The sequence below is a fragment of the Ammospiza caudacuta genome, chromosome 8 (genome assembly GCF_027887145.1).
Source record: "Ammospiza caudacuta isolate bAmmCau1 chromosome 8, bAmmCau1.pri, whole genome shotgun sequence".
Lineage (NCBI taxonomy): Eukaryota > Metazoa > Chordata > Aves > Passeriformes > Passerellidae > Ammospiza > Ammospiza caudacuta.
The window spans coordinates 14,530,417-14,558,303 of NC_080600.1; the positions used below are offsets into that span (position 1 = coordinate 14,530,417).

General features: G+C 43.5%; 1 protein-coding gene across 1 annotated transcript in view; it reads right to left on the reverse strand.

Annotated features, from left to right (window-relative positions):
• TMEFF2 (transmembrane protein with EGF like and two follistatin like domains 2) overlaps positions 1-27,887 on the reverse strand; it is a 125,105-nt gene that overhangs the window by 4,825 nt on the left and 92,393 nt on the right. Inside the window, exons 6-9 of the mRNA XM_058809575.1 lie at positions 27,679-27,827; positions 26,493-26,552; positions 3,148-3,271; positions 1,486-1,644 (exon numbers count right to left, since the gene is read on the reverse strand). Of these exons, the coding sequence (XP_058665558.1) occupies positions 1,486-1,644; positions 3,148-3,271; positions 26,493-26,552; positions 27,679-27,827 (492 nt within the window). The remainder of the gene's footprint in view (positions 1-1,485; positions 1,645-3,147; positions 3,272-26,492; positions 26,553-27,678; positions 27,828-27,887) is intronic.

Sequence of the window (27,887 nt, forward strand, 5' to 3'; positions counted from 1 at the left end):
AATTCAGGGTGTGGAGTTCAAACCAGTGCAGTCAGGTTCTCCAAAGCAGAGAACTTCAAAAACTCAATTGCTCATGCATATGCTGCCACAACGCTCTCTTGTCACGTGCATTTCTCTTAGGCCACTTAAGAGCACAGTTCTGCAAATGTATCTCAAATCATTATGCTGGGATGGAGCATGCTCTGCAGTAATTACATGCATTACAGAAAAGAGTCAAAAGATCATAAATTGACTTGGTTACAAAATGTGGGGGGAAAGGTACTGTCTCTGTATGAAAACAGTGTGACACATAATTTGCATTACAGTACCAGATCACTCAGAGCTCCCTGTCTTCATTCTTCAATATGAAGTACTTTGCTCACTGCATCAAGGTGACAAAACTAGACTCACTTGACAAAACAATACACATTTATTCCATTATCAGTTAATACACTACTTTCTTTCTCTCACTACATGCTGTATTTTTGGTTGTTTGAATTACCTCTGTGAACACCACCTCCTGTAATCTACTGCCTCATTTGGTAGTTGCCATTCAGGTGATGAACTCTGTCTAAAAAAGGTTTTGTTTTGTGCCTTTAGGCCAGAGAAGGATTTATGAATTTTTTTTTATTCTTTTCTTGGAACAAATGCTCTACACTTGTCTTCCAGCCAGGTAGTGCAACATGGGGACTGAAATAGAGATTTTATTATATATGGAGGTATGATACCTGACATTTTTTTTAATTTTAAAAAGAAAATAATTTTTAAAAGAGGGAATTTATCAGTGCTGCTAGCTGAATTACTTTAACCTTGTGATTTCTAGGAGAAGCCTGTAGATGTTTGACCTTCAGAACTTACCCCAAGCCCTCCCAGAGACAGTAACACAGTCGAGTGGGGGAGTAGAGCAGCACATGGAGGGGAGGATTGCATTTACCCCTCTCATTCTGAACTACCCTGGGGCTTTTTCCATTCACACAACCCTCTGCTCCTCACTAAAGAAAAACCCTGAGTACATCATATATGGAAGACCCTAAAACATGTGCAGTGCCTTTGAACATGCACTCAAGCCTAATGAAATCATTTAATCAGTGGGGCTGCAAACAGGCTTAAAAGTCTGTATGCTTTGCCTGATTAGGACTAAGGGAATGGGCCCTTAAGGAAACCAGATGGAGATATGATTAGTTTTATTAAGTGTTGATCCAGCTGCTGTATTTATATTTCCCCTGTTTGTATGAACAATATTTGTCCAAGCATCTGAATACAAAATAGAAAACTTCACTTGCTGTAGGCACCATTGCTACCTAAGTTTGATTAAGATGGAAGTAAAAAATCAGTCATAATAATGAAGGAGCATTTGCTGGCTGGACCAGATGATATCTTCTGTTTGTTGGTGAATTAAATAGCATTTATCAGTAGTGTCACTGCAGAAATCAGTATAATCAGCGCACATTGCAGGAAAAACAAATGTATTTTCTCTTTCTACTGTAAAATACTGGAGATACTGACCTTGTAATACAAAGGACTACAACACAGATGATAGCAATCTGGATGGTTCCAATCACAGCTGCTATTAAGACATACTGAAATCGTACTGGACCTGGAACCACATATAAAACGCTGTAGTCCTTTTTTTCACAGTGTTGTCCAGTATAGCCGGCATCGCATCTGAAATAAAACATATTTGTTCCTCATTATACCTGCTGCTTTCAAAGAATACTGGAAAAATTGTATGTGGAAAAAAAATTTAGTGGCTGAAGCATAAGCTTATATGTTGGGTTTTTTTTTTTGCAGAATGGACTCCCACAGAGAGAGTATCAGTGAGTGCTCAACCTCTCAGAGGGAAGACTTGTGGTCCTCAGTGTCACCAAGGTCTGTGAGAGTGAACAACACTGTGAGAGTGCCAGGAGGGGCCCAGGGGACCAAGACATAACTGGCTTCAAGTGGAACTACTTGCACGTTGTGATGAGAACCCATTTAGTTCCTTGCACAACATACTTTAGATTTCTCCTTTTCTTTGGGGAGATGGGGGAGGGTGAAAAGCCATCGAGCTGTGGTTCCTTATGCAGATTACCCCTAAGGAGGTGATAAGCAATCATCCAGGCTCCATATGAAATGTGATTATATGTTCCTGAAAGTGGATACATCATTTACATTTTGTCTGGTTGCTATAAAAAACCCCTTTATTGATGCTGCAGCCATCCACCCCGATGCTGCCTGCTGCACTGCTCACCAGCTCCCCTCCTGCAGCCTGACATCTCCACTCTGCTCTGTGATTTTGCTTTTACAGTTCGAGCTCTTGCCCTGTTTCCCCTTAATTGCCCAAGCAAGATGTGAAAATCCAGGTCAATGGCAGCAGCAACTGTCAGGGACTGAGACAGATGGCTTGGGCTCCTCTCAGGTGTGTTAGTGGAGCACTAACCCTGATGGGTTAAGCCTTGTGCTTCCTTGCTTTTCCTCCCCTGCATTCCCACAGCTGCCAGCACCTTGAGGAAATGACATTTTTCAGCTGAATGGAGCACCTAAAACGCAGAAGCTGCAAAGAGCAAAATGTGTCCTGGCTGTTTGTGTGAGCTGGGAGAAGCTGGTTTGAGGTTCTGCCCCAGGGAGAGTCTGGTGTGTATCTTTGTGCTCCCATTCCAGTGTCCCAGGAAAATGGTGCTTCATGTGTAACAGTCCTTTTCCAGCCACCTGGCCACTGGGTGCACTTGAGAAGCAATATCTGCCCCTGTGCAGGGAGGCATTCACTGCAGGAGCACCACAGTGCTTTCACTATATTCCTCCTCCCTGCCCAAACCTCCTCCAAAATCCCCTCCTGCTGAAGCCAGCTGCCCCACGAGCACCACTCCTGCCCCAGCAGGGACACACACTGGTGGCATTCCTCTCCCTCAGGCTCAGGAGGGCCTCGTGAGGTCTGAGTGCTCTGTGAAGGGCTGTTAAAAACACATCTAAATATAACTGAAGGTTACTAGAGTATTAGTAATTAGTCAATTAACATTGTTCATAACTCAATACACTTTTGGGACTTTGTTGAATAATTTAAGTTGATGGATTTTGTAGCACAAAGGGCCATGGTTGCTATTATTTTCCATAGCTGATCCAGATTAAGTGTTTCTGTAAATCAGTATTTCCATGTCTGTAGCCTTCCCTTGCTGGTAGGAGAAGGGTTACCTGCAGGACGGTTCCAGCATGTTTGTGGAGTGCTCGCACTTGCCATGCATGCAGAATCCATTGTAATGCTCTGGACAAGGGATGTAGATCCCTCTTGCACTTTCTTCCAGTTTATTTGCATTCTCTGTGAACACAGGTGAAGGAGAAAGTTAACCTGGCCATGTAGGATAAGGTGAAGTGATGGAAAGAACTCAACATATGAGAGGAAGGAAAAGAAATAAAAAGAGAGCAAGATGTGAAAGATGTTGTTCACACAAAGCAAGAGCAAGGGTTTGCCCCTTCAAACAGGTTGGTGAGATTTGCAAGGGTTTATCTCACTCCTTTCTAATTCCTGTTAAGTTAAAGCAAATGAGACACCTGAGAAAATAACGTGACTATTCAAAATCTGATGACAGAATAGCACATGCAAAATACCTGATTATTTCTGTTTTACTTTATAGACTGTCTCCTCAAACCGAGACAAGGTTGGGAAAGAGAATCTGGACATTTGCATGTAATACACATTATACATTTCTTAATTCCAGAGAACATGTACAGAAAGACCATTTTATGGCTGAAGCAGAGCAAGAGTCCAGAGCTGAAGTTTATCATCAGTGCTGCACACCCATGCCCTAAAGCCCAGTGGCCTCCTCCACATCCCACAGCATCCAGCACTTTAAACTACTCTGATATTCTGAGCCTACTTCTGCAGCACTTAAAGAGTCACTGAGACTGCAAATCCTGGGAAATCCCTTCATGCAGCCAGGAAAATGAAGGCTTCATTTAGTTTTGAAGCAAGTATGGGCTCAACTTCACAGGCTGGAACACAGAATGTCACCACCATGAACTCACATGAATTTTGTGGGCCACCAAGGTATTAATTAATCTGGGTAACTTTGCCAAATTCTTCCATTTAACCAATGCTAGCATTCCTTTTTCTGTGATAGTGTCTTCTAGCCATGATTAATTAAAAACAGAAGAATAAATCTCATGATGGATGTCTGAGGAAATGTAGCTTGCACGCAAATAAGTTGAAGCCTTTTTATCTTCCAAAGGAAGTCCCTGAGTGTTATAAAACAATTGCAATTTGTGTTCTGCCTCCAAGCCAGTCATGCCAGCAGCAGGCATGCTTAGGTATTATCCCACCTCTGGGAAAAGTGTGTGCAGCAGATCCAGGATCCAGATTTTCATAATGAATTTCTTTTCTGTTGCTGCTGTCCAAGGAGAGTTGTAAGAGTCTCTAACCACTTGCACAAATAAAGTTGGTTATATTGTCCTTATGTGGAAACAGGCAAGGAGCAGCTCCCAGCAAATGCGAATGACAGGCAACCTCTGTGTCCCTGCTGACAGCATTAGCTTCTCTCTCATCCTTAGGATTTTCAGGACCTCTGTACTCTGGACCATAAGTGCATCTCTTCAAATGCACATATGCTGAACACAAGCCCAAATCTGTCCTGGAAATCCCCCCAGACAGAATAAATGTGTGTGATGTGTCAGCTATCAAGGGACTTGCCCATGGCACACACAGAGATCTCAATGTGCTCAGGGCTTGTGGGACTCCTTACCCATGTAATGATCACTTATGCACTGTGCCTGTTGGGTTCTGGGTGTGCTTGACCTCTGCTAATGGCCCACATTCAATCTATTTCTGTCCAGGAAACTGCAGCATGAACTATGGGATCCTTATTAATACACTTTTATTTTCCATGGTGGAAAACATAATGCCATTTCCTTCAAATCCTCCATTACTAGAGGAAGTTTGCTTCCTCTCTGAAGGAGACTGCTCTGTGTGCACATGCACATTTGTGTGTATCTCTGATTGTTCCTTCTCAGGTATTGAGGTACCTCTGCCATGTCTGTGCACCCCCACTCAGTGCACGAATCCCTCCTCTCTCAGATCAGCCAGCAGTGTGATTAAAATGGTATGAAATCCTTTGGTTTAATTTTTGTTTTTAAAAGTTCACTCCAAGATGGGAGGAAATTTTAACTTTCAGGACAGACTCACCTGGGACTTGAAAGGGGGACCAGGACCTATGTGGACGTGCAGATGCCCTCACTGTGTGTAGGCTGTAGGGCTGGCAATCATGAGGGCAGAAATCCACATGTTGTTTTCTTTAACAAGGTCTTTAGCACACTTTAAAGTAAATCCAGGATCATGCAGAACTTGTAATTGCACCTCTAAACATAATGTTGTGATGGAAAATGCTTTACTGAATCTAAAATGAGATGGCTCAAGCTTTGCTAGCATTTGTAGGATAAACACTTCATAGGGTAAACACTTCATACAGGAACACTTGTCACCTGTCTCAGAAGAGCCCACAAAACTTAGACACAAATTATCTATATCTCATTTTGACTGATGACTCCTCCAACAGAGTCAGGGATTTATATAAAGGCAGAGAGGCGGAAAAACCACATTTTTAGTTTACTTGACATACAGACCACAATAAAAACATAATTTCGTTCAGACTGAGAATTTTCCTGCCTCAAAACAGGTTATTTTTCTCACTATAAAATCCATCTTTTTCGAGCCAGTGTAGAGACCCAAACACCCAGGCATGCTCTAAAAGTCCCTTCATGTTAAAACTGACTGCTCCTATTTCTGGGAGGACCTGAGCACTTTTCAGCAATCCAGCTGTTGATGAGATACTAATTCTTATGAAGGCATCACAGGGTTTACATCACCATGAACAAGAACTATAAACTGATTCTAAAAAGACAGGATATAAATAAAAACAATGCTGAGGTTATGAAGCAAACAAAAACTGTACATATTTAAAAAAAATTAAACCTAAATGAAAGAAATTAAGACTTCCAGACAGAAAACCTTTGGATTATTTATAAATTCAGTATTGGATGCAATTTGTGCAGTATCACTACAATAAGGAGCCCCTCTACCATCCCAACCTCACACCTACAAAGAGCTAAGCTAAATACAAACCCACTTTTTTTTCCAAGCACAGCAGATCTGTATGCATAAAGCAGTAACACAGACCAATTTCAAAGTTACTCAGGTTTCAGTAAAGTTAAATTCAGTAGCTCCTCTTCACACACTACATTTGCTGCATTGTTATTGGCAACAACGTGGGCAAGTTTTATTTGTGGCAGAAGGACAGACTTGTACCTTTTTGTGATGGACAGGATTTGAGGCAGAAGCCAGCTGCAAAGATTGGACTGACTGGATCACTCTCTTCTATCTCTGGACAAAAGAAATTCCTGGCACATTTCTCAAAATGCTAGTCCTTTTTATTTCAAAAAAGAAATACATCCTCCCCCTCCAGATCAATTGTACTCAAGAATCTTTTTCTTGAAGCACTTTTGTGATGGAAAAAGTCACTCTGATGAAGCCAACATCTTTTGCATTTCTGCAGAATTTTTTTCATCTTTAGCCTAACATGACATTTCATATTGTTCCCATCCCTTGTTAGTGCCAGCACATGACATGATAGCCTATCAAATAAGACACACTAGTCAAAACACGTTATTTTTAAGTGCATGTGGGCCAGATGCTACTGTGTGTAGCTTCAAACAGCTTATCATCTCTCACTGGAGAAGTGTCCCAGCTGAACCCTTGCTCTCCAACCTCTCTGGATGGCAGGGAGATGCTGAGATGATGAGCTATTTCTCTGGGATAAACTGGATCTTAAAAAGATACCCAGTGTGGCTGACCACCCACTCAGTGATCTTGCTTTCCCTGATGGATTGTCTTCTGAAATGTTCAATAAATTATCTTGTCTAAATTCCTTAATATCTGTGCCTGTTCCTGTCTTTCATCAAGACGGCGCAGAAGAATGATTTCCAATATATTTTGTATCATTTTAATTTTAATTTCTGGTTTTGCTATATGGCTTTCCTTCAGTCTTTGGAAGTTGGATGTACACCACTCAGATTCCCAGGTATCTATTTCAGTGAAAGCTGAAATTCAAAAGCTGGAGCAGCCTGCCTGGTGGTAGGATGTGACTCTGCAAGTGGTGAAAACCAGGCAGCCAGACTCTTCTCTGGGCAGCCCTCAATGGTCCCCAGCTCCCATCTGAGCTAGCATGGACCTTCTGTTCCACAACCAAACATGTGCACTGGTGCTGCTGACAAAGGAATAAATCCATTAGTGCCCTTGATGAGGATTATATGAAGTACTGTCTGGAGTGCCCAGAAAATTCTTTCCAGACACAAGGTCCTACAATCCACTTTAGAGAAATTAAAATAAAAATCTAGGCAAAAATAGGATTCTTGTATCCAAGAACTGACTGCCAGGCACTTAACAATTAGTTCTGCAGGGCTGATAAATCTGTCATTCTTCATGTGTGAATCAGTGAGACTTTCTAGGTGATTTCAAGCAAGCAAAGTAGAATATACACAGCCCATAAATTCTGATGTTAGCACTTTGGCTGATGTACAGGAGGTAATGTTGGAGCTTTGGAAATAATATGCCCATATGAGAAAATATTGGCTCACATACAATATTAACACCTAGTGTACAGTCATCCCTGGACCAAGGGAAGGCCTTAAAATACATACAGACACATATATTTAATCAAGAAAGGGATGAGACAGTGAACGATGTGCAGCAGAAGCTATTTTGACACCTATCTCCTTGGAAAAAGTGGTTAAGGAGAATTGACTTACATAATAATTTAATCTTTTAATACTGCTGAGGTCGGTCAAATTTGCAGACGGAAGCTCTTGCTGATATTGAAGTAGTGACTCCTTACACATCACCACATTATCAGAGGACACATGAAGGGAAAAAGGGATTTTTGGGTCAAATGTATGCCTTTAACATTCTCAACCTCTTTTGGAAGCATATTCCCCTCATACCTGCCTGGCAGGTCCCAAAGAGATGCTGCAGAGCACAGCACTGGGAACCCTCTTAAGAAAGCTCTTCTGCTCTGCATGAAAGAGACTTTGTGTGCAATTCTTGTTTGAAATGAAAACAAACATGCAGACAATATCCACCTGTGGAGCAAAGGCAGGGATGCTCTGAATTTTGGGAAAGAGCTGCAGGTGATTGACTACAGGTGAGAATCTGAACCTGTGGATGAGCCTAGGCATATTTATGTTACTCATCTTCAGTCTTCACAGAGTCAGCAACTGCTGCTCTTTGGATGTTAAAGGGAACTTTCTCAGGCCAGGAACATCTGCAGGAATGGTTCAGAGGTCCAGGAGAAGGATGGTAACGGTGCTGCTCCCTCTGAAAGCGCAGAATTGCTTTAGCAGGTTTGCTGGTACTTCAATAGCATCCAACAGGAAGTGAGATCCCACAGCAGCTTGGGGATGAAGTCCTTAGGCAGGCTTTCATTTCTGCCATGAAAAATCCCAGCTCAGAGCCAGCTCTGATGAAAGAATAGAGCTTTCTCCTGGGTCTTGGCTGACCAGCTCCAAGGCACGTTGTCCTTGGCAAACCTGCACTCTGCCAGCTGCTCAGGGCCAGCCCAGGGGGCACCTTCACCCCTCACCTTCCCTTCTCCTGAAACCTGCCTTTACAATTCCAGAGCGCCTCTTCACAATGAAGGAAATGTGTGCAAGCAAGTCGCCTGAAAATCACTGTTTGGGTGGGCGTTGAGTGAGAATTCCGAAGGAAGTGCTTGCTGCTGCTCAAGAGGGAGCTCACCAGCCCACTCTCCCTGAGAGCAAGAGGAAAATGAGACACCAAATGTCAGCTGAAGATGTCTGGCACCACTATGTTGCAGCCTGAGCCTAAATTCCTCCTGCAGCCACTCCAAGTACAAACTTGAAGCTAGCTTTTCTACATAAACTGCAAAAAAAAATACCCTTCCCATATTAGCTGCTTCACCAAGGGGAAAAAAGAAATGGAACATGGTGAAATAAATTACATTCACTTCTTTTCTCAGGCACAAAATAGGCTTGCTGAACACAGTAATTTATTAATTTTAAATGTCCCTATGCAAATCAGTTCCCTGGAATAAGATAAAATCCATTTTCCTTTTTAAAAATAATCTAGGGCTTTTTATGTTTGAGATGATGGCAAGATGTCCTAGTGCACTTCGAAAAAAAATATTGTGCTCTGTCTTTGCAGCAATGCATCGTAATTATTCAGCCTGCTGCCATAATTAATAATAGAAACCAATGAATTAAGACACTAATAATCCCCAGATGTTCAAATGGAGAACAGAATACTTTCAGCTTGTCAGCATATATATGGGGGTTATGCTATATATGTTAAAGCTGTTGCTGAACTTTGGAAATCAAGAAGCACTTTTATTTACAACATCTGTGAATGTATCTTCCTTCTTTGAGAAAAGTGATTGAAATCAAGCAACTTGTTAATCATTTTCCTGCATACATAACAAGAACATTTGTCTACTCAAAACTAAACCAGGACTGGTTTTTACTTTTTTTTTTACCCTTGTTTTTCGCAGTGTCTGTTGTCCCCTTGAATTCACAGATGCCTTACCCTAGAGATTGTACAGGCCCCTAAACTCCAAGGCTCCTGCATGTAAAAGAAGGTTATACCAAGTAATTATTGCAATACAAGGTGCAATACAACCCAAAGTTGCACAGTGATGTGGGTATGTGGCAGCAAGCACTGCTCACACCTCTGAACGGGAACACCCAGCAATGTAACCTATACTGGAAGAGAAAAAACACCACTTGGGTGTTTTTGGAAGAGAAAAAACACATTGGGCTAATGTGTTGCTCCAAAGCAGCATTTTCTCCATGCCCAGGTGCTCACAGTAGGCTGAGCTCCTCCCTGGGGTGATTGTTTCATTCAAGGAGGCAAGGCAGGCTGCTGCTCACCTTGTCTGACCTCCTCTGCTTCCCGGCCACATTTCAGCATCTCACCCTGACCAAGGCCACCCCGAAAGCAGCAGTCACTGCTTTTTGATGCTGCACTCCACCCTTGATTCCAGGACACCAGGAGGAGGCTGATCCCCTGAGCTCTCCCTCTCAATCCACACTTGATTCCAGGATGTTCAAGGGAGGCTGATGCACTGAGCTCTCCCTGCAGCAGCTCCACAGAGGACCACTGTGAGGTCCCCAGCTCTCCGTGTCATCTGTGTGTCACCTGTCCCCAAGCCATCTCCCCACATTTTTGTAGATGAAGTAAACAGAGCTCTTTAAGGCAGCCACTGCCAAGGCCAATCTTGAGAGCTGCAATCATTGCTAGCTTGTGATTTAATGATGCAGGGCTGTATTGTGGGCTTATCAAAGCCCTAGGTAAAGGGGGCCAGTTTGTGCTGCCTTCTTTTGTGTCAGGATTGAATAAATCTGTGTTAACCCCATTCTTAGAATAGATTAAATCCCCCTTCGTGCTAACTCAGCTACTCTTTGTTTTTGGCAAGCTGCTGACGTTCCCTTCACTCAGATTTTCCTGCCTAAGAGAGATGCCACCAGCCCTGTGGGAGCAGCGTCCTCCCCCTTCAGAAACCAGCAGTGTAAAGAAATAAAGTTTATCTCCTTGCACAAGATCTCCTTAGGCAGCTCATGACAGAGCCCTTAGAGGATGAGTTAACCTTATTATTATTGTAATTCTGTGTTGAAGAAGAGTTGGTGTCAGTTTTGAGATTTGTGAGGTTCCCTCCAATTAGGCTGTGTGCCTGAAGGCACAGGGGCGAGCGCTGGATCCATCACACGGCACTGCAGGAGCAGAGTGGGTGTCACCCTCTGTGAGAAATTCCTCCCAACAGCTGAGCCCACAGCTTGTTTTCTCTCCCATCCACCTCTCCTCCAGCTACTCATTAGAGCCAGTTTTGGAGGGGGTAAAATATGGGCAGGAACAACCAGGTCAGGGGTCCTCTCTATGTCCTCTCTGAAAAAGTCTGAGAGTTTCAATTTACTGTTTAATACCAGATTAAACAGAGATGGAAACACCATCCCAGTATGTGGATGTTAGCAGCAGAAGATGCTTCTTTCAATCAAATTGTGTCTCCTTCAGAGAAAGCAGGTGTGGATCTGCAGAGGATGGCTATGAGGGACGTTACCAGAGGAATATCTACATTTAGCACTGTCTTTTGGAGCACAGCAGACAGACCACCACCCCATTTATGCTGCACAGCCCCAGCAGCACACAGACTTGATTCTCACTAACCAGCAGCTCTTTACAACCCTTCCCACACTAGCACTGCAGTGACACAGCACTATTAGTTAACTTTGTTATGTGATGATTAAGGAACAAAACTCCCTGAACTTGACCAAGCGGCGTCCTGCTGTTTCTGCTTTGTGTGCTACTATGCAATTTCTATATCAAAGCAGCCCGGCTAGTGCAGCACTCCAGAGCAGCTTATTTATATGTAGATGTGGCTATATGACATTTCCAAATGCCATACATTTGCATATGAAGGTTCCACTTTTTTCCCCCAACTTCAAGTAAACAGTCTGCTGTGATTCCAAAGCAGTGCTTTCCCTCACTTGGAGCTGACTGAGAACCATCCTCCTTAAGCAGCTGAAAAACCCCCTGAAACGATTAATTTTCACAATTCAGCAACCTTAGCTATCAATAGTGTGTCTGGGTGGGTCTTGTGATTTATAGCTGTACCTTTGATACCAAACCGAGCACAGAGAGCAAAACTGCAAGACCTTAAGATTTCATATGAAATGGCTACAGATAATCTGCAACACCAATCAATATTTGCAAATAGGCCTCAGACATATGATGGAAGCTTGTGGTCATCCTAAAAAAGCCTGTGGGTCACATTCATTATAGCTATGAAGATGGTATTGATTTTTGTTACTGATTTTCCACTTGAAAACAAGAGCAGGAGCATGTTGCAGGAGCCACTGAGGAGCTCTGAAACTGCAAACCTAACACAAAAACCACAACCTTATGTAACACCAGGAAAGCCAAGTGGACATTATATATTCAGCTTTCTTGTCAAAGAAGATAAGGCTGAAGCAGATGGTATGTGGGCAAAGTTTCAACCTGAATACATTGCCTTCTAAAAACCAACAGTGCTATGAAAACAGCCCGGTTTTGTGGCATGAGGCCCAAGAACACGTTACCTGCACATGGAAGAGCTCAGGCCTCAAGGTGTGTGCTGTGGAGGCGCTGGAAGAGTTTCCTGTTGGCAATGTGTGCATGGCAAAACACGACTCTCAGCACTTCTCCCGTGCCACCTTGCATGAGCAGTACAAATTATGTGTAATACAGACTGAGCTCCATCCTCGTGCACGCTGCAGCTGGGATGCACAGGCAGGGTGTGTGCTGAGGGAAGCACTCCTTGGGCATCACCAGGTGGTGTGGGAGGGCTGGTGGGCAGTAGAGCCCATGGTGGTCACCAGACATCAGCTGTCCTCCTCTCTCACAGCTCAGCCCTGCTCCCAGCCTGAGCTCCCTGCTGCCTCCACATCCCCTTGGGCGGGGAAACATCGAGGTGGGGATGAGCTGCTCCCGTGAGCCCCGGGGCTCTGCCTGCTCTCAGAAGACCATGACAGGCTCTTTCTGACTGTGACAACAGGCACAACAACTCCCAAGAGTCACCTTCGCTGTGGTCTCAGCTTATGGACTTTCATCCACCCGCCACTGCATTTCTAGAGCACCTCATCCTCCACTGCCAACTGGTAGATAGCATCAACTATGACAAATGGGATGAGGTGCCAGAAAGCTGATAAATACTTTTGATATGGCTCTAAAAATAGTGAAGGGATATTTGTATCCTTCTGACACTTTTTGAAAAGTAGATGGATATGCATGACCTAAGTTTGAAGACGGGTGTCAGGAATATTGATGTGTGGAAGGAGCAGGATCGTTTGGCTGGCGTTGCCCCGGGGGACAGTCGCATGACTGATGATGGCTCCATCTCCCAGCTGAGGGTGTGCTTGGGGGGAGCTCCAGCAGAAAAATGGGAGGGAGCCCATCCAGAAAAAAACAGGATTCATCCTGCCCACCTAGGACATATAATTTCCTTGATGGGGATGATGAAATTGGAGAAATGGGGTGCAAGTCCTCTCGGAGCAGCGCTGCTGTGCCCTTAGTTATGCCCTTGCAATTCCTGCCACATCAACTCCTGTATCATGTATGATTGAGCCTGGCATGTTCCCAGGAACACACCTGTAAATTTTATCTGGTATTTCCAAACCTCTTCTAGAAATGTGGAAGACAAATACAGTTTCTTCCTTTTCTCTCCAATGTCTAGACTCCAATTCGCATATCCAACCCCAGATGTCCTGAAGTTTCCCCTTCTTTGGCACTTATGCAGGACTGGTGCAAGTAGCAGCTCTTCCAGATTGTAAGGAGTACACTGATAGAAATTGCTTTTAAGCAATTAAACTGTAGATTAACAAAGCATGCTTCAGTTTGTGTGGAGATGCACTTAGAGCCTGTATCCACCCGATCACACTCAGAGAACAGGCACATCTTACATAACACATTTTCCATCCATCCTCACCCTTTCAGCTGCCTGCATGGCTTTTACTGACAGAAAGATCAGGCAGGCAATCAATGAAACAAAGCAGGAACTTCCTCTCGAGTAACTGCTGCACATAAAAGCACACCCTAATCCAATTACCAGGCTGCTCCCTAATTTCCAATAGGAACTCCAGGTCTGAATGGATTGTTTTCCACAGAGAAGCAGTGCTTGAAAAGGTCTCTGACTTATATTTAGGTCTGTCAGCATGGTGTTATGAGGCTTTACTTTCTGGTTTCACACTTCAAACAATCTCAAAAAATTACAGTTGAAAGCAAGTATGAATGGCAGAATTGTCAGAGGTTTGATGGAAGGCACAGGTAAGAAAAGGTTACCCAGGTACGTGACAGCGCAGACAAGTAGGTCAGGGATGTCATTTTGGCTACAAGGCCTTTCCTTCAGTCCTTCTGACACTCTGAAGGTTTTACAGTCCTAGTTTTTGCACTGATTTCATATTCAGTTTTGATTACTAAAAGCAGTCCTTTTTTCTTTTTTCCTTTTTTTTTGGGGCACATGTTGGCAAGATGCTGCCAAGCTGAAGTGTAACACCCACTTGGCTCCCTTCCCTCTTTTCTTTTTTTCCAAGGTAGCATCTGTGCTTGTAAAAACATGCTGCCTGAGAGGATTCATCCAGGAAACTAAAGAAAGAGCTGCAGAATTTTGGGGGAAGTGTGTGTGAGAAAATTGGAGACTGAAATAAAAATACTTGACTCCTATATGTGGTATTTTTGTACACTTCCTGGATCACATGCCTGGCAAATCCCTTGTGAATATCCTGGTTATTTTAGTTGCCAGAGCATGACCCTGAATGGCCTGTGACTACTCAGAGATATGTCTGTTGTTGGCTAAAAGCATGGTTTCAGCCATACTTTTGTTCAGGCTATTCAGAAAAGTTTTGTTATGCTCAGAAACATTTTATTGGCATGTTGCAAACCCGTGATCACTCCTCCATACAAATCAAACACTTGCTGAGGGATGAATCCTACATGGTTTGATGCTATTTTTACTCACCCCTTTGCCCTGAGTCCTGCATTGTAAAACTGTGATGGCAATGGGTCCACACAGTCTACAACCTTGCTTTTTGTATCGGTCCAGCTGTATTGTTAAAATCTTTTGTGGCTGCCCAGAGGGCTGGCTTTCAGCAGACTGTATGTTTGAAATTCCTGCTTGGTAAACAGGAGCACACCAAGCAGTGTGCATATCTTCCCATGCCTGGAGCTGGAGAGATATCCCTTACTAGTCCCAATTTTAAGTGTAGGAGAAAATGGATAAAACAATATAAAATGTCACTGCAGCAAAACCTGCTATTTTACCAAAGATACACTCTTTCCCATCTGTCATGAAACCCTGAAATGGAGGGACAGAGCCAAACCTTTGAGTGTTCTTGGGTTTGCCTCAAAAGGCTCTAATATCACCACACAAATTTAAGCTTTTTGCCAATTACTCCAGCACCACAGGTCTATCAGGCAGTAGCTGATCTCTGAGATGCAGAGAGGAGCCCACCCAAGGCTGCAGAACACACTCTGTGCCCATCAGAGCCTGAGGGGCTGCCAGAGACCCCTCCAAGGCACACTGAAGACACGGCTATGGAGCTGTCACCTCTCCTTGTCCGCTCACTGCAAACTCTTCCAGTGTCCTCCTGCTGACTTCCCCATGCACCCAGCCCAGACTCTGCCTGCTGAAATGCACCAACAGCAGAGAGCATCTGGTGGCTTATCTCCCATCAAACCCTTCCATCCAGACCCCCGGCCATCCCTGAGTGATGGGGCAGAAAGCAAGCACAGAGCTCACCCTGCAATTTCCTTCCATAAAGAGTGGAACAGCTCCAGAGGTCCTGGGATTCATCACCGGTCACACAGCTCATTTTGAAGCACAGACAGAAAAGCCTATTAAGAACATCTTTTTTAAAATAAACAAATACCTGCATTTGCTATTTTTATACACCTGTTATTATTGTCTTCCAGCAGTGCCACAGAAGTGAGCTGTAAAGATGGCATTTGTGAAAATAAAGGGTTTGGTATTTTAACTCTGTGCCCAATCCTAGAGCTAATATTGAAAGCAGGAGAAGCTGAATGGAAAAGAAAGGGCAATTCTATGAAATGGAAAATTTACTAAGAATAAAAATAGACAAAAAAGCCATACAGAGAAATCTCAAAGCCATTAAACTCAATGGCCATTCTCCCACTACATTCACCAAGGCTGGAATTTTACCTACTGCCTCTTTAAATCTTATTGACTCTTATAACAGTATTTTAAACCAAACAGCTGACATCCTTCTGCCCAGCCAATGCCTTTTAAATCACTGAAATGCAGGATGGAAAAAAAATCTGCAGTGCCAGATGTGTCTAAAAACAGTCACAGTTCTTGTTGAGGCAATCTGCAGAGGAAAATGGTTAGCATTTATCATGCCTGACAAAACACTAATAGTTTATCAGTTTTGATATTATAGACTAATAACAAGTTTTTCCATGGCTACTTCATTTGCAGAGAGCATGGAGACAGGCTGCACTACTGTTACTTGATTTCAGAACAGTGCTTTTTATTTAATCCTTTCCCATCCTAGCTGGATGGAAGCACACTTCCATTATTAAATGAAATTGTAAACTAAATACTCTATGGAAGGGGTGGTTTTGATGTATACCTGACACAGTTTTAAACCACAGATAAAATAAGAGGGAGATTAAAACCATCGGGAGAGAATTTTAATTTATTTTTCTCCCCTGAAAAATATTTTACCATTATGTAATACTGTCTAAAACGGCTAAGGCTTGTGGTAACAGCAATAGGCAAAGCAGTGCATTTTGATTCAGTGCTGATAATATTCTGACATGCACTGGCACAGGCACTCTAATAGCACATTTTGTTTACAGCTGTTGTATTTCCAAGAGGAGAGTTTCACAGTCACTTAACACTCATGGGTACAAGGTAAAATGACAGCCCAAGTGTGTAAGAAGTCACCTTTCTAGGCAGGGGAATATTGCTTTCCAAACCTCAGTTATTAAGAGCACTTCTGCCTGCTCGGTGATACAGAGGTGCTCCTCAAACTGCCGAGGCTGGGTTTATCCTGAATGCACAGGAATGTTTGTATGGACAGAAGCACGGAAGAAGGCACAGCTTATATTCAAACTGCTGCATCTCCCACTGAAATTCATGCTTTCTCTAAATCATTTCCCTTTTCCTTCAGAAACAAGCTTCTGCCGCTTGTGGTTTCATACATTAAATGTTAATAAGGAAAGAATAGTTATGTTGCATTGCTTGAAAAATCAGTGCAGGGTGTGGCTTTTAGCAGGTCTGTTCAATGGAGAAGGTAAATTCACCTTTTAGCAGGTGTGTTCAATGTAGAAGGTAAATTCACCTTTTAGCAGGTGTGTTCAATGTAAAAGGTAATGCACCTTTTAGCAGGTGTATTCAAGGGAAAGGGTAAATTCACCTTTTAGCAGGTGTGTTCAATGTAAAAGGTAATGCACCTTTTAGCAGGTGTATTCAAGGGAAAGAAGTGGAACCATCAGCCCAGTGAAATTGTTGTGGCAAAATATTTGTCTGTTTTTACTTTCTTTACCCAAATCGATTAAACCAGGCAAAATTTGGCACTTGTCTCCATCTGGTCTAATTCTGAAGGTCTACTAAAAATAAATATACCAGCTCCTTCTTTTCTTCTCCAACTGTATTTCCTTTAATTCCACCAGATGCATTTACACTCCTGAATCCAGGTGAAAAAAGGCTCAGGTTACCACTGCACGTGTCTAAATGATCAAATTATCTCGTGTTTGTATTGCAATTTGACATGATGATACTCCTTCTACAAAAAAGGATGTTTCAGTCAGTTCTAAGTAGCAACTTTCCTTATGGTTACAATTTATTTATTACAACTGTCATATGCTTTCATCTTGTGGTATTTTGATATCTAACATTTCATAAAGAATGTCAAAACATCCCATGAAACAAAATTCTGAGGAAATTCAGTTCTATGAATATTTCAAAATAATTTTTTTTTTACATTTCAGACTAGATCAAACACAAATATTTAAATGTTGATGTTTCCTGAAAACGGATATTCTAGCATCTCATTATAACTTTAACTCTCAAATCCTTGGGAAGGCAAGGATTCCTAACAGCAAATTCACAGAAATTTGGCCTAAAATAGAGCTGCTGGGCATAAAAATACACTGTGGTGCTCCTTAATATCTATCTAACTAATTCAAATTAGTGTAGTGGATGGCAGACAGCTGCTGTGCACCATTTGGAACAGTATCCTTCAAGGATGACTCTTGAGATGATCAAAGTGCCTGGAGCCCAGAGGAAGGATGGAACCAAGGGTGAGGGAAATTCCTCCCCACATTCAGAAAACAGGGTTAATTTCCCAGCCTGTTCCTTGAGGAAGTTTGATAGAATCTTGTCTCAGATACCTTTTTTTTTTAAACTTTCTTTTCTTGTAGGGGAAGCAGGGGAATTGAGAAAGGAAAGAAGATTCTATCAAGAGGGAAATGCCTTCAGGGTGTCAAAATGCCAAAACCAGTATCTACCATGCTCCCGGCACGTGGATGAAGTGCTGGGGTTGCAGAGTGTCACCTACAACAGCAGCAGAGTGTGAAACCCAGGTACCACAGCAGAGTCCCCCAAAAGTGACATGTGACCCTCCATCACCCTAAGGGTCAGACTGTTGGTCCCACAGAGGAACTGGGCTGCACAGTCCTTCTAGACCCCAAAGGGAGAAGAACTTCAGCTTCCCTGTGATTTCTGGTGTGCAGCAGGTCTGGGGCTGTCTGCAGTAAATTTAAGTACAGCCACTTCACGGCCTGCATTGTTAGCTGGAGTTCACACAGAACTTTGCTATTTAATGCTGGTCTATCTCAAAGGAGGGGCCTGAAAATGGTGAAGATGCAGTATTAGCTAGGTGCTACAAAGTGATTTAGTCAGATATAAAGAGACCTTTTTGGATAATTGTAAATCCCTTCACAATAGCAGTGGCTACAGCCAGGAATTATGGTGCATATTCCATATATCCATGGCAGCCAAACACTGGCTGTAGATCATGTTGTTTCATTCCCATAAACCTCAGAAAACAAAGGTTAGGAAAGACAAATTTTGGAGTAGCTGTAAGTAGAACATAAAAACTAGCATGACTGCAAACCATAAATGTAATTTTTTGAGGGTGCCTATTCTTGCCATTAGAGGTCATATTTAGGAAGTTGGTATGTGGTTAAAGACAAGTTGAGAAATCAGGCACAAATCAGCTTGTGTTGAGTTTTGGTATCATATTTTTATGTCTAAGCAGGAAGGTGTCTTTTCTGCAAGCTTTACCTTCCTTTCAGCTTGCCCATTCTTCAGATCAAAATACAGATACTGAGCAGAAGTCCAAGAGATCAGCAAGTACTGAAAGGTTCAGGTTTGCTTGTGAAGATGGGCTCCTGTGCTCCAAATAACACCAAATGTCACAGCTGAGATGGCCACAACACACAGAGTATCACCATACAATTTCAGAAGGCTTTAAGCATTCACCCATACACAGTAACACAACACCACATCAGAAGGCTTCAGGGATCTGCCCACAGAGACAAAGACCATCTCACTTCAGAGGGCTGCAAGCTCTGCTCTTTCTTGTTCTTCAGCCCAACCTTTTGTTCCCCTCACGTTGATGCACTGCACCTGTGTGCCCTCTGTTCCCTTTGGTGTTGGTCACTCCATGGCTCGTTGCTGTCAATGCTCTCACAGCTGTGCCCATTGGGGATGAGGCTCAGCTCCACTCCCAACCACCACAAACTGTGCCTACAACCAAACATATGTAAATGGAACCCTGTGTGCTTCTGGAACGGGACACAAATGGAAGAATCTGTAGAAATGCCTTCATGAACTCAGGTCTGCTCATCTCTATTGCACATAGAATTTCTGTTTTTATCCATAACCTTTAAGAGAACAAAATGTTACAGAAGACTGTTAACATGATAGCATAAGGGGAAAATCAACAAGTAAGGCACACAGCAAGCAAGTCTTGGGCAAGCAGAAGTGTTTGGAGCAAGCTTCATGAATTTCTCACAGTTCTGATGGAAACCCCACATGAAAAAATATACTTGGATTACAACCTCTACTCTCACCCCACATATCATTTACACCTGAATTCACTTCCAGGAGTTAAATACTTCAGAGATGCTGACAGCAGTAAAAAAGCCTGGTCTGGTTTTATATTTTTTTAGGCTGCCCATGCTAATACTGGTGTTACAAGTTGGAATTGTTTCCCCTGTTTGTTTCCTACAGATCAGATTCTTAGCCTGGATTTATTGAATTTTCAGGCTCCCAAGCTTTAATGCAAATCAAATAGCTTTCTTTATAATGTTCACTCACAACAATACTGAATTTGTTTATTATGGGAAAAAAGCAGAAATGAATTCTGCAACTTTTGATTCACATTCATTAGTGACTGAATTAAGGGCTAAGCTTTAGAGGCACAAATGGAAATGTTCTTCCTCCTTGAGCTACATCAGTCTAAGGCAAAGAGATGTCTAGCAGTTCACCTGAGACCTAATTTAAGTTTTAATGCTAACAATTACAGGTTCCACGAGCATGACACTGGGAAATTTTAAGTAATGAAAAGACACAATTTATCTCATTATAAAACCAAAAAGCCCCAGAAATCCAAAAGAACAAGGCACATTTTACCAAGCTTAGCGTGTGCAATTCAAAGTTAGAGGAGAACTCCCATAAAAAGTGAGGTATTCTCTTGAGGCTGGCAGATTAAATGAGCAATATTTCTCTCTCCCTCTCGCTTGTTTTTAAAATCTCCATAAGCCTGTTTTTATTTTGCATGCTCCTCCAGGAAGAGACTGTTAGGAGTAAGTGCTGTTAAATCACATGGCACAGAGCTCTGGAGTGCTGCAGTTTTCTTCCTGGCAGGGGGCTTGTTTGTGAGGCTATTACGTGACCCCTACAACAGTGTGTCTGTCTCCCATTCCAAAAAAATTATGGAGATTTCAGCAAGATAGAGCCAAGCAGCATCTGAAGGTAAATTTGAGAGGGTTCTACAGAAGAAAAGCACTTGGGGTAGCCTGTGCTGCAGTGCCCATAACATGGCAACTGCATTATTGACCCAGCCTTTCCTATTTTAGAAATAAAACATCCAGTCTTCCTCATGACTCAGGAAATGCTTGAGTGGGACTTTCCACACTCCACCTTTTACAGCCCTGGAGTTAAATCACAAAAGAAGTAGCTGCAGGTTTTCATTTCAAGAACACCCAGGACAAGTGGAGGTTTGGGGGCCATGAGTGGTTGGGACTGACTCTGTTGTCCACTCAGACCTGAGTTCAGAAGTAGCTGGCAGTGGGATTTACTGATCCAATAGCTGGCATCTATCACTGCCTTTTAGATTTTCCTCTGGATTCCAACAACACTGGAGGAGCTGCAAGGCAACAAAAGGGCTGGAGACTAGGCTCTTGTGTTCAAAAACCCCTCAGAAGAATCTAGACTGGGCTTTTTTCCTGTGTTTTGCAGAGCTCATCTACCACCTTTTGAGGACTTTCACTGCGCATAAAACTTAAGTATATTTTCATAAAACCTTGCAAAAAATGCAAATAGCAATTTGTAAATGCAAACAACAATTCAAGCAACATTAAAAAGCTTCCCATTTTAAAACAAAATGTATGAATTGTACCATTGTTGTTCTTTCACAGGTTGGAGTGTGTGTGTCTGTGTGTGTGTGAGCACAGGTGGAGGCCGCAGATAGACAGCATTCATGCTGCCACACAGCTGTCAAAATATTAAAATCTATTTTTTTTTCAATTTTAGTGATTTGATGGAATAGCAGGAAGGCTTTCTACATAATCTATTTATTTAGTGTGAGAACCTCTGAGTCTGAGGAATCGAAAGGCAAGCAAATCTGCATATGCAAGGATGTAATTTCCCTCACATTTTTACAAAGCTGCAGATGAGAAATATTTTCTCTCTAGCTGTGATGGTTGCACAGTGTTCAGCTTTGTGTCTCACTTGCTAATTCCATTAAGAAGAAAGGAGAGCCTGGTTCACAAAGGCAGAACAAAAATGCACCAGTTTATATCCCATAGCTAAGCTCTGGGGCTTTATTATTCTTCAGCAGTTCAGCAAATGGCTGACACACCAGTAGACACAAAATTTAATTTAAACAGACAATGTCAAGTGGTTTACACTCCAAACTTAACCTACTTTGAAAATGTTATGATCTGGAGAAGGAATCTGGTCTGAAGTTCTCATATTTTAGTCCGGGGCAGGGGAGGGTGAATTAGAAATTGTCACTATAGAAATTCAGCACTACTGTTCTGATTCCTGGCTACTCTCCAGGCCTGTTACAGACAACAAAGATAATTGTGACTCAATTGTATTTACTTTGGAGTCCAAGACTCTTGGACTTTTGAAGGGACTCATTGAAGAGTCTGAGACTCTTCTTTATCCTTGTAACGTGCGATGGCTGTCATGGCCTTCATCCCATAGCCCTGCCCCAGCCAAGGGAAGATGATGTGTTGACACAGATGGATTTTGCCCTTTTTGGTGGAGCTGTGAGTTTGCTTGGGCAACACATCCATCTGCTGGATTACTCGCCCGAGCAGCCCCGGGAGTGCCAGGAAGGCCCCGGTGCCAGAAGTGCTCTGAAAAAGATCCAAGGCTGTCATGCAGGTTTGAAATCCCATGGGGAGCCAGGAGGGTGAGCAGCGAACAGAGCAGCCATGAGCAGACGTGCAGCATTTTGTGCTCGTTGTCAGTTTTGGGCACAGCAACAGCACTGGCAAGGTGGGCCAAGGCACTGCCTGCAGGAGAGTGCCAGGACTCCCCAAGAGCCCAGAAGGCACCACCTGAGGCTGCTGCCAAAGGAGAGTGCACTGCCCTCGAGGAACCCAAAAATACAGCTCAGACTGACCACTTGTGGATGCACATTTTTCACCAGAGGAGACTATTGGGGCTGAAAATGCCTCCTTCCCCCTTCCATCAGTTCCTCTGCGCTGCTGGCATTCAGCTGCTGAGACTTGATCTAATCAATGCTCATATGGGGAGGTTTGTCTGGCCTGGAAGATGATATTATGGAATAGGTCTATCAAATTTGTCAGTGTCTTCACCGACAATTTTCATGAATATATAACATTGAAATATGGCACATCCATGCTGACTTATTCCTTATGGTGCTCAAAATGGCTTGGAAAAAACCACTCTGTAATTTGATAATGAGAAAGGATAAAGTCATTAGGGGGGTAATTGCTAATATCCAGACCTTAAGAAGAGACTATCAATACTGAAGAATACAAATAAATAGGCAAATGGATTAACAAGATGAGAACCCCTTGATTGCCTGGTCTCTGAATTCCAAAATGCCACCAAAACAGCCTTATTTATGCATATAATGGGGAAAGTCAAGAAAACATCCATCATGGGACTTTCAGCTCAGACACTACATTCTAAAACACACATTACACTTCAAATGCTTCAAAATGCTCTTTCATGGAAATTGCAAGATAAAGTGTATTTCTATTGGATTTGAGGGAAAAATCACACCCATTCATTTATTCAGTAAAACCAAATCTCTCTGCACAAACTTGATCAAGGTCAACAATCTGCCATTTGTTGAGGAGAGTGAAAATCTCCCCAAGCCTAATAAATACCTTGGGGTTTCAGAAAGAGGAGAGGCCATAACTGCACAGAGGCACAAGTGTACACGAATGGCACAGGCAGCTGTGGCAAGGGTGGAATGGTGAGCTTGGAGAGGCAGGACACAGTCAGAGAAGGGTCTCCTACAGCTCGCTTGTCTCAGGTTTGCTTTGTTTTAAAAGGGGGTACCACTTTTTGGGTGATATTGGTCTGGCACTTAAGAGTGCTGGCATAAATCTTGCCTGTGTAAAGCAAGAGCCCCTAGAAACTGTGGCAATGCAAACCTACAGCGAAGATTTACCCCCCAAAGGAACGAGTACCCTTGGCTTTGCAAACCAAAGATTTGTGTGTTTTTGGTGAGCATCAGCAAGCTGGCCAAGAACAGGAGGGAGCAAAGATGCTGATGGAACAGACAGTTCGAATAGTTGGATATGGAAAGACTCAGCTGGGTTTTGGGACTTGTGGCTCTTTGCAGAGCTGCTGCCTTTGGGGGCCCCCATGGTGGGCGTGCGGGGGTGGTTATGGAAAAACCCTCACTGCTCAGTCACCACAGTCCCTGCAAAGAGCGTGTGGCTGCATTAGCATAATTTACAACATCAGTTATGCCCACTGCTATACTCTCCCCTGGGAAAGGCGTCCATACAAGCCAATGTTCTTAAAAGTGTGCGTTGCTCACAGTCTCGGCGATTTTTAGTGCCGTTAAACGGCAGAGAACAAAGGTATTCTGTGGAAAGCTGCAGGCTCGGGGAAATTGCTTCAGAGGCTGAGGAACTGTTGCTTTTTCACACAAAGCTCCCCATGGTTAGGGCAGCATTTCCTGTCTGAGGTGATACAAAGGTGAGAAAAAAGTAGCACATACCACATTCTTATCACAGCCATCACCATCAAATGTTTCTGCTGCTGAAAGAACACGAGGATGGCACAGAGCTTCCTGTCTGGCAAACGCTGAGGCATGAATGTTCACTGAGCCTCAGTTTTAGACTGCTGCCTTCCTTTTCCCTGATTATTTCTGGAAGGCTGTTGCAGCTTTTTGATACAGCAGTCCTGTTCCCCTAAGGTCTCCTGACAGGGTTATGCCCCGGACATTTGGGGGCACTGGAGGCAAGTGGATTGCCCTGCATAAAATAGCAATTATCACCCTAAATGCTGTTACTGTATGTAAAAATGAAAAAATTCAAGCCGGAGGAATAGGTGCCCACAAAATTTAACCTCAGCTAGCACAGGCAATTGTAGCTGAGGTTAAATCAGTGAACAGACCCTAGTGAGACTGCCCAGGGAACACAGCCACCACCCTTGAGAGGCCCACTGGGGCCTGAGCCACACCAGAAGCCCCAAGAAGTGGCTTTTTAAGGAGCAACAATGGTGTCTTCCTGTGCCTGAGGTACCTGCTGGACTTCACTGCTGATTCAGGATGCCTCCATCACTCCCATGGCTGTGGGGAGGAAGGTGCCATGTGTCCTTTCCACAGGTCTCTGTCATCTCTCACTGGACCATCTGTTCCCACACTCCTTCTGACCTCCTGGTGCTTGGAGACCATTTCCACTACAGACCTGCTCCTCTGTGCCTTGGCTTTGCCCTGTCAGGTAACCCAGATTCCTCCCTCCTTGGCTCTCAACCCCTGACAACACCTTGCTGCAGTCAATTTTCTTCTATCCACCACCTCTCCTCTTGAATGTAGGCTGAAATATCACCTCTCCTAAGCAAGAGCTTTTCTCTTCCTCCTGCTCACTTGAGTTCAAGGTGCCTTCTGTGCTCCTCCTCCTCCACGACCCATGACATGGCTTTCTATCGTCACCATCGTGATCTCCTCCTCCTCCCTAACCCCCAACCTGCCTTTCATTCCCTTCTTGTTACAACTCAGGTACCTCCTGCTGTCTCCTCTCGAGCTGATGTGGGTCCCTGCCATCCTAAAGCAAATCCACCAGGCAGCAGCAGTGTAGGACAGGCTGCACACTAAAAAGGGGCTCCAGGCCTTCATCTCAGCTTGGGGAAGGCAGTGCTGTCCTCAACTCTCCAGCAAGAAAGAGAAAGGATTTAAGATAACATTACTTGGCCTTGTTTCTAACTTAAAATAAATAATTTTGGCCTACTTGCCTTATCTCCTGTCCCCAGTCCCCACAGGACACAACATTAGCCTTTCCAGCCTTTTAAGAAAACTGACTATATCTCCCACAAAAAGCTGAGGGTAATCAAGAGTTTGGCGCAAAGAGACTGAAGACTTTTTTCTTTGCATGTTCCTGTCTTCCCCAATGGAAGGGCTCCTTGGCAGTAGGAAACACCTGGACCATGGCCCACCCTTGATCTTTTAGAAATTCATTCCAGCATTTTCTTTCCATAGCAACTTCTACCCTCCCTGCTTTGTGCTGCAGCAACCCCCAACACCTCGCACTGCTGTGCCTGACCGAGACATCATTTATTCAGAGCTCTACGTTTTAATCATCACACACTGTTTTAAGCAGGAACAGAACAATCATTTCTAAGGCCGGGTACCCCACTGTCACAGGGATGGCACAGGAGATGACCAGCTGGATTAAATACTGCCTCAGCACTGTCCCAGCAGGAAATGTTCACACCTGTGAAACCGTCACCTGGCTTTCACCCGAGCCATGCAGCTCAGGCAAACCCAGCCATCCACACCTACTCTCTCCAAACACTTCAAAACCACAGAAATGTCAGGAAACTGAAGCAATGAGTGCATCACCTGACCCATTTTCACCAGACCTTCCCAGAGGCTTTCGTTCTCAGTGTGAGCTGTGAACGTTTGCATGCACGTGTGCGCGCACACGCGTTCAATTTCTAAATCAATCCTCCCAGGCAAAGGGTGTAAAAAATGTCTCCCCAAACTCACCAATATTTACATGTTTTTAATTTCAAGTGCCATATAGGGCTATTCAGCCATTATATTTTACTATAGCTTCTAAATAAATTAAACCCATTTATCATTAAACCCCCCCACATTTTAAGAACCTTATTAACTTCACAGTTAAATGCCGACAGGTAATATCTATTATGGCAGCGTTTCATGGTATCCCAGCAGTGCTATGAGCTGGATTTTCACTTCCTTAAACCTGTATATCATGACAAAAATATGCATAATCTAGTGCACTGATTCTGTAATTTTCAATAATGTCTGCTAATTCTGGCAAATAATTTACAGTACCTATTTCCTCTGTCAAACAGGTGTTTTATGGCCAGAGTAGCTGTAGGTTGACAAAAACAGAAGAAGCCCATTTATTAAGAAGAGAGTTTGTAGCAAAAGAAAGAGTAATGGAAAGGCAGTGCTTTTTAAAAGTAAACCAGGAAAACCATACTAGAAGATGAGGACACTTCACCTCAGCAAATGAAGGAAAAAAGAGACTTACACAGATCCTGTGAATTGTGATTCTCACAGAATAGGAACCGTACCTGCATAATCTGTCCTTGCATAATGCCCATCTTCTGATTTTGTAGTTGTTGTAGTATTGTCTGTGTGAAAAGAAATGTGTTGAGTTGCCTGGGGAGCCTGGACTCACTACAGCCCATGCCCCCACCACAGTGCCCAGGCAGAGCTAACTTCCCTTGCACACACATCATCTCTGCTGGCTGCAAGGCTCTCCTGGGCCTGCCAGGTGAAAACAGCAGGATCTTTTTTCTAACAATATGTGATAACAGATTGCAGCTGGGATAAATATATCAGTCGGAAGCAGGAGTTGTCATTTCTGCTCTACTTGAAGTTATTGGGGAGTTTTAATACGTACCCTGAAATGAACTGCCACTTAGGGTGGTTAACTTTTTATAAAGAGACAGGAGTAAACTGGAATGTATTTAATACATCTGTATACTTGTAAGTAGATGTACTGAGGATTTATGGGTCAGAAGCTAAGGAAAAAAGCTATTGAGAGTCTGAGCCTCAGCAGACACTTTATTTACAGGAGCAATTGAAAGGCAAATTCTCTTCATTTCATTTTAGAGAAAAACAGGGTTTTTAAAGTCAGCTGAAGGGTTACAGGTGATGTAGTAGTGATGGGCACAGAGAAGCACTGTATTTATGGAGGAACAGAGAGAGCCTTGAGCCATGATTGGAAAACCTCCTTCCAGGCATATTGGGCATCTTGGGGCTCAGCAAGGATCACCTGAAGAACCAGCCCAAGCACTGTGTTTGGGAGCACCTCTTCAGAGAGCCTCCCAAGACTGCCTCACGCTGCCCCAGGTAATGGAGCACCAGAGGGTCCATCCTGGGTGGCAGAATGTATCTGAGGGGCATTCCCACTGTCCTGCTCCAGCTGCTGCCTGGCAGACAGAGCTCTGGGCAAGCTGCTTGGGGCAGGAGACTGGTGACAGATGCAGGACCCAGTGCAGGGCTGGGCAGTGCCCTGCTGCTGCTGCTCTGGGCAGGGTTAGGAGTGGTGCCCCCCTCTCATGCCTCGCTGTGTCTGCATCATAGGGGGCTCTGCCTCTCACCCACAGCCTGTGCTCTACAGCATCAACTGCAGCAGTCTAATGGAAATATAACAATTACCCAATAAGAAGCCAGCCCTGGTTCTGTTTCTTTTTTTCTCCCTGAGCAAAAATTGAAAACATTCTTTGAAATGAGTTTTGTTGTGAGAGTTACCTTGACATCGACCCAAAGACATGACTTCAATTTTCTCCTGTTTCTGGCATGATGCCTCTTTGATTTGACATGCATTATCATAAGATTTCCCATCGGAAGCACAAAGAGGATTGAAGTTGGTTTGAGAACAGTCAATGTTGCACACACACCTGAAAAGATATAGAAAGAGAAAAAAGAAGAGGCTAATATGAGAAACTTTTTTCAAGACA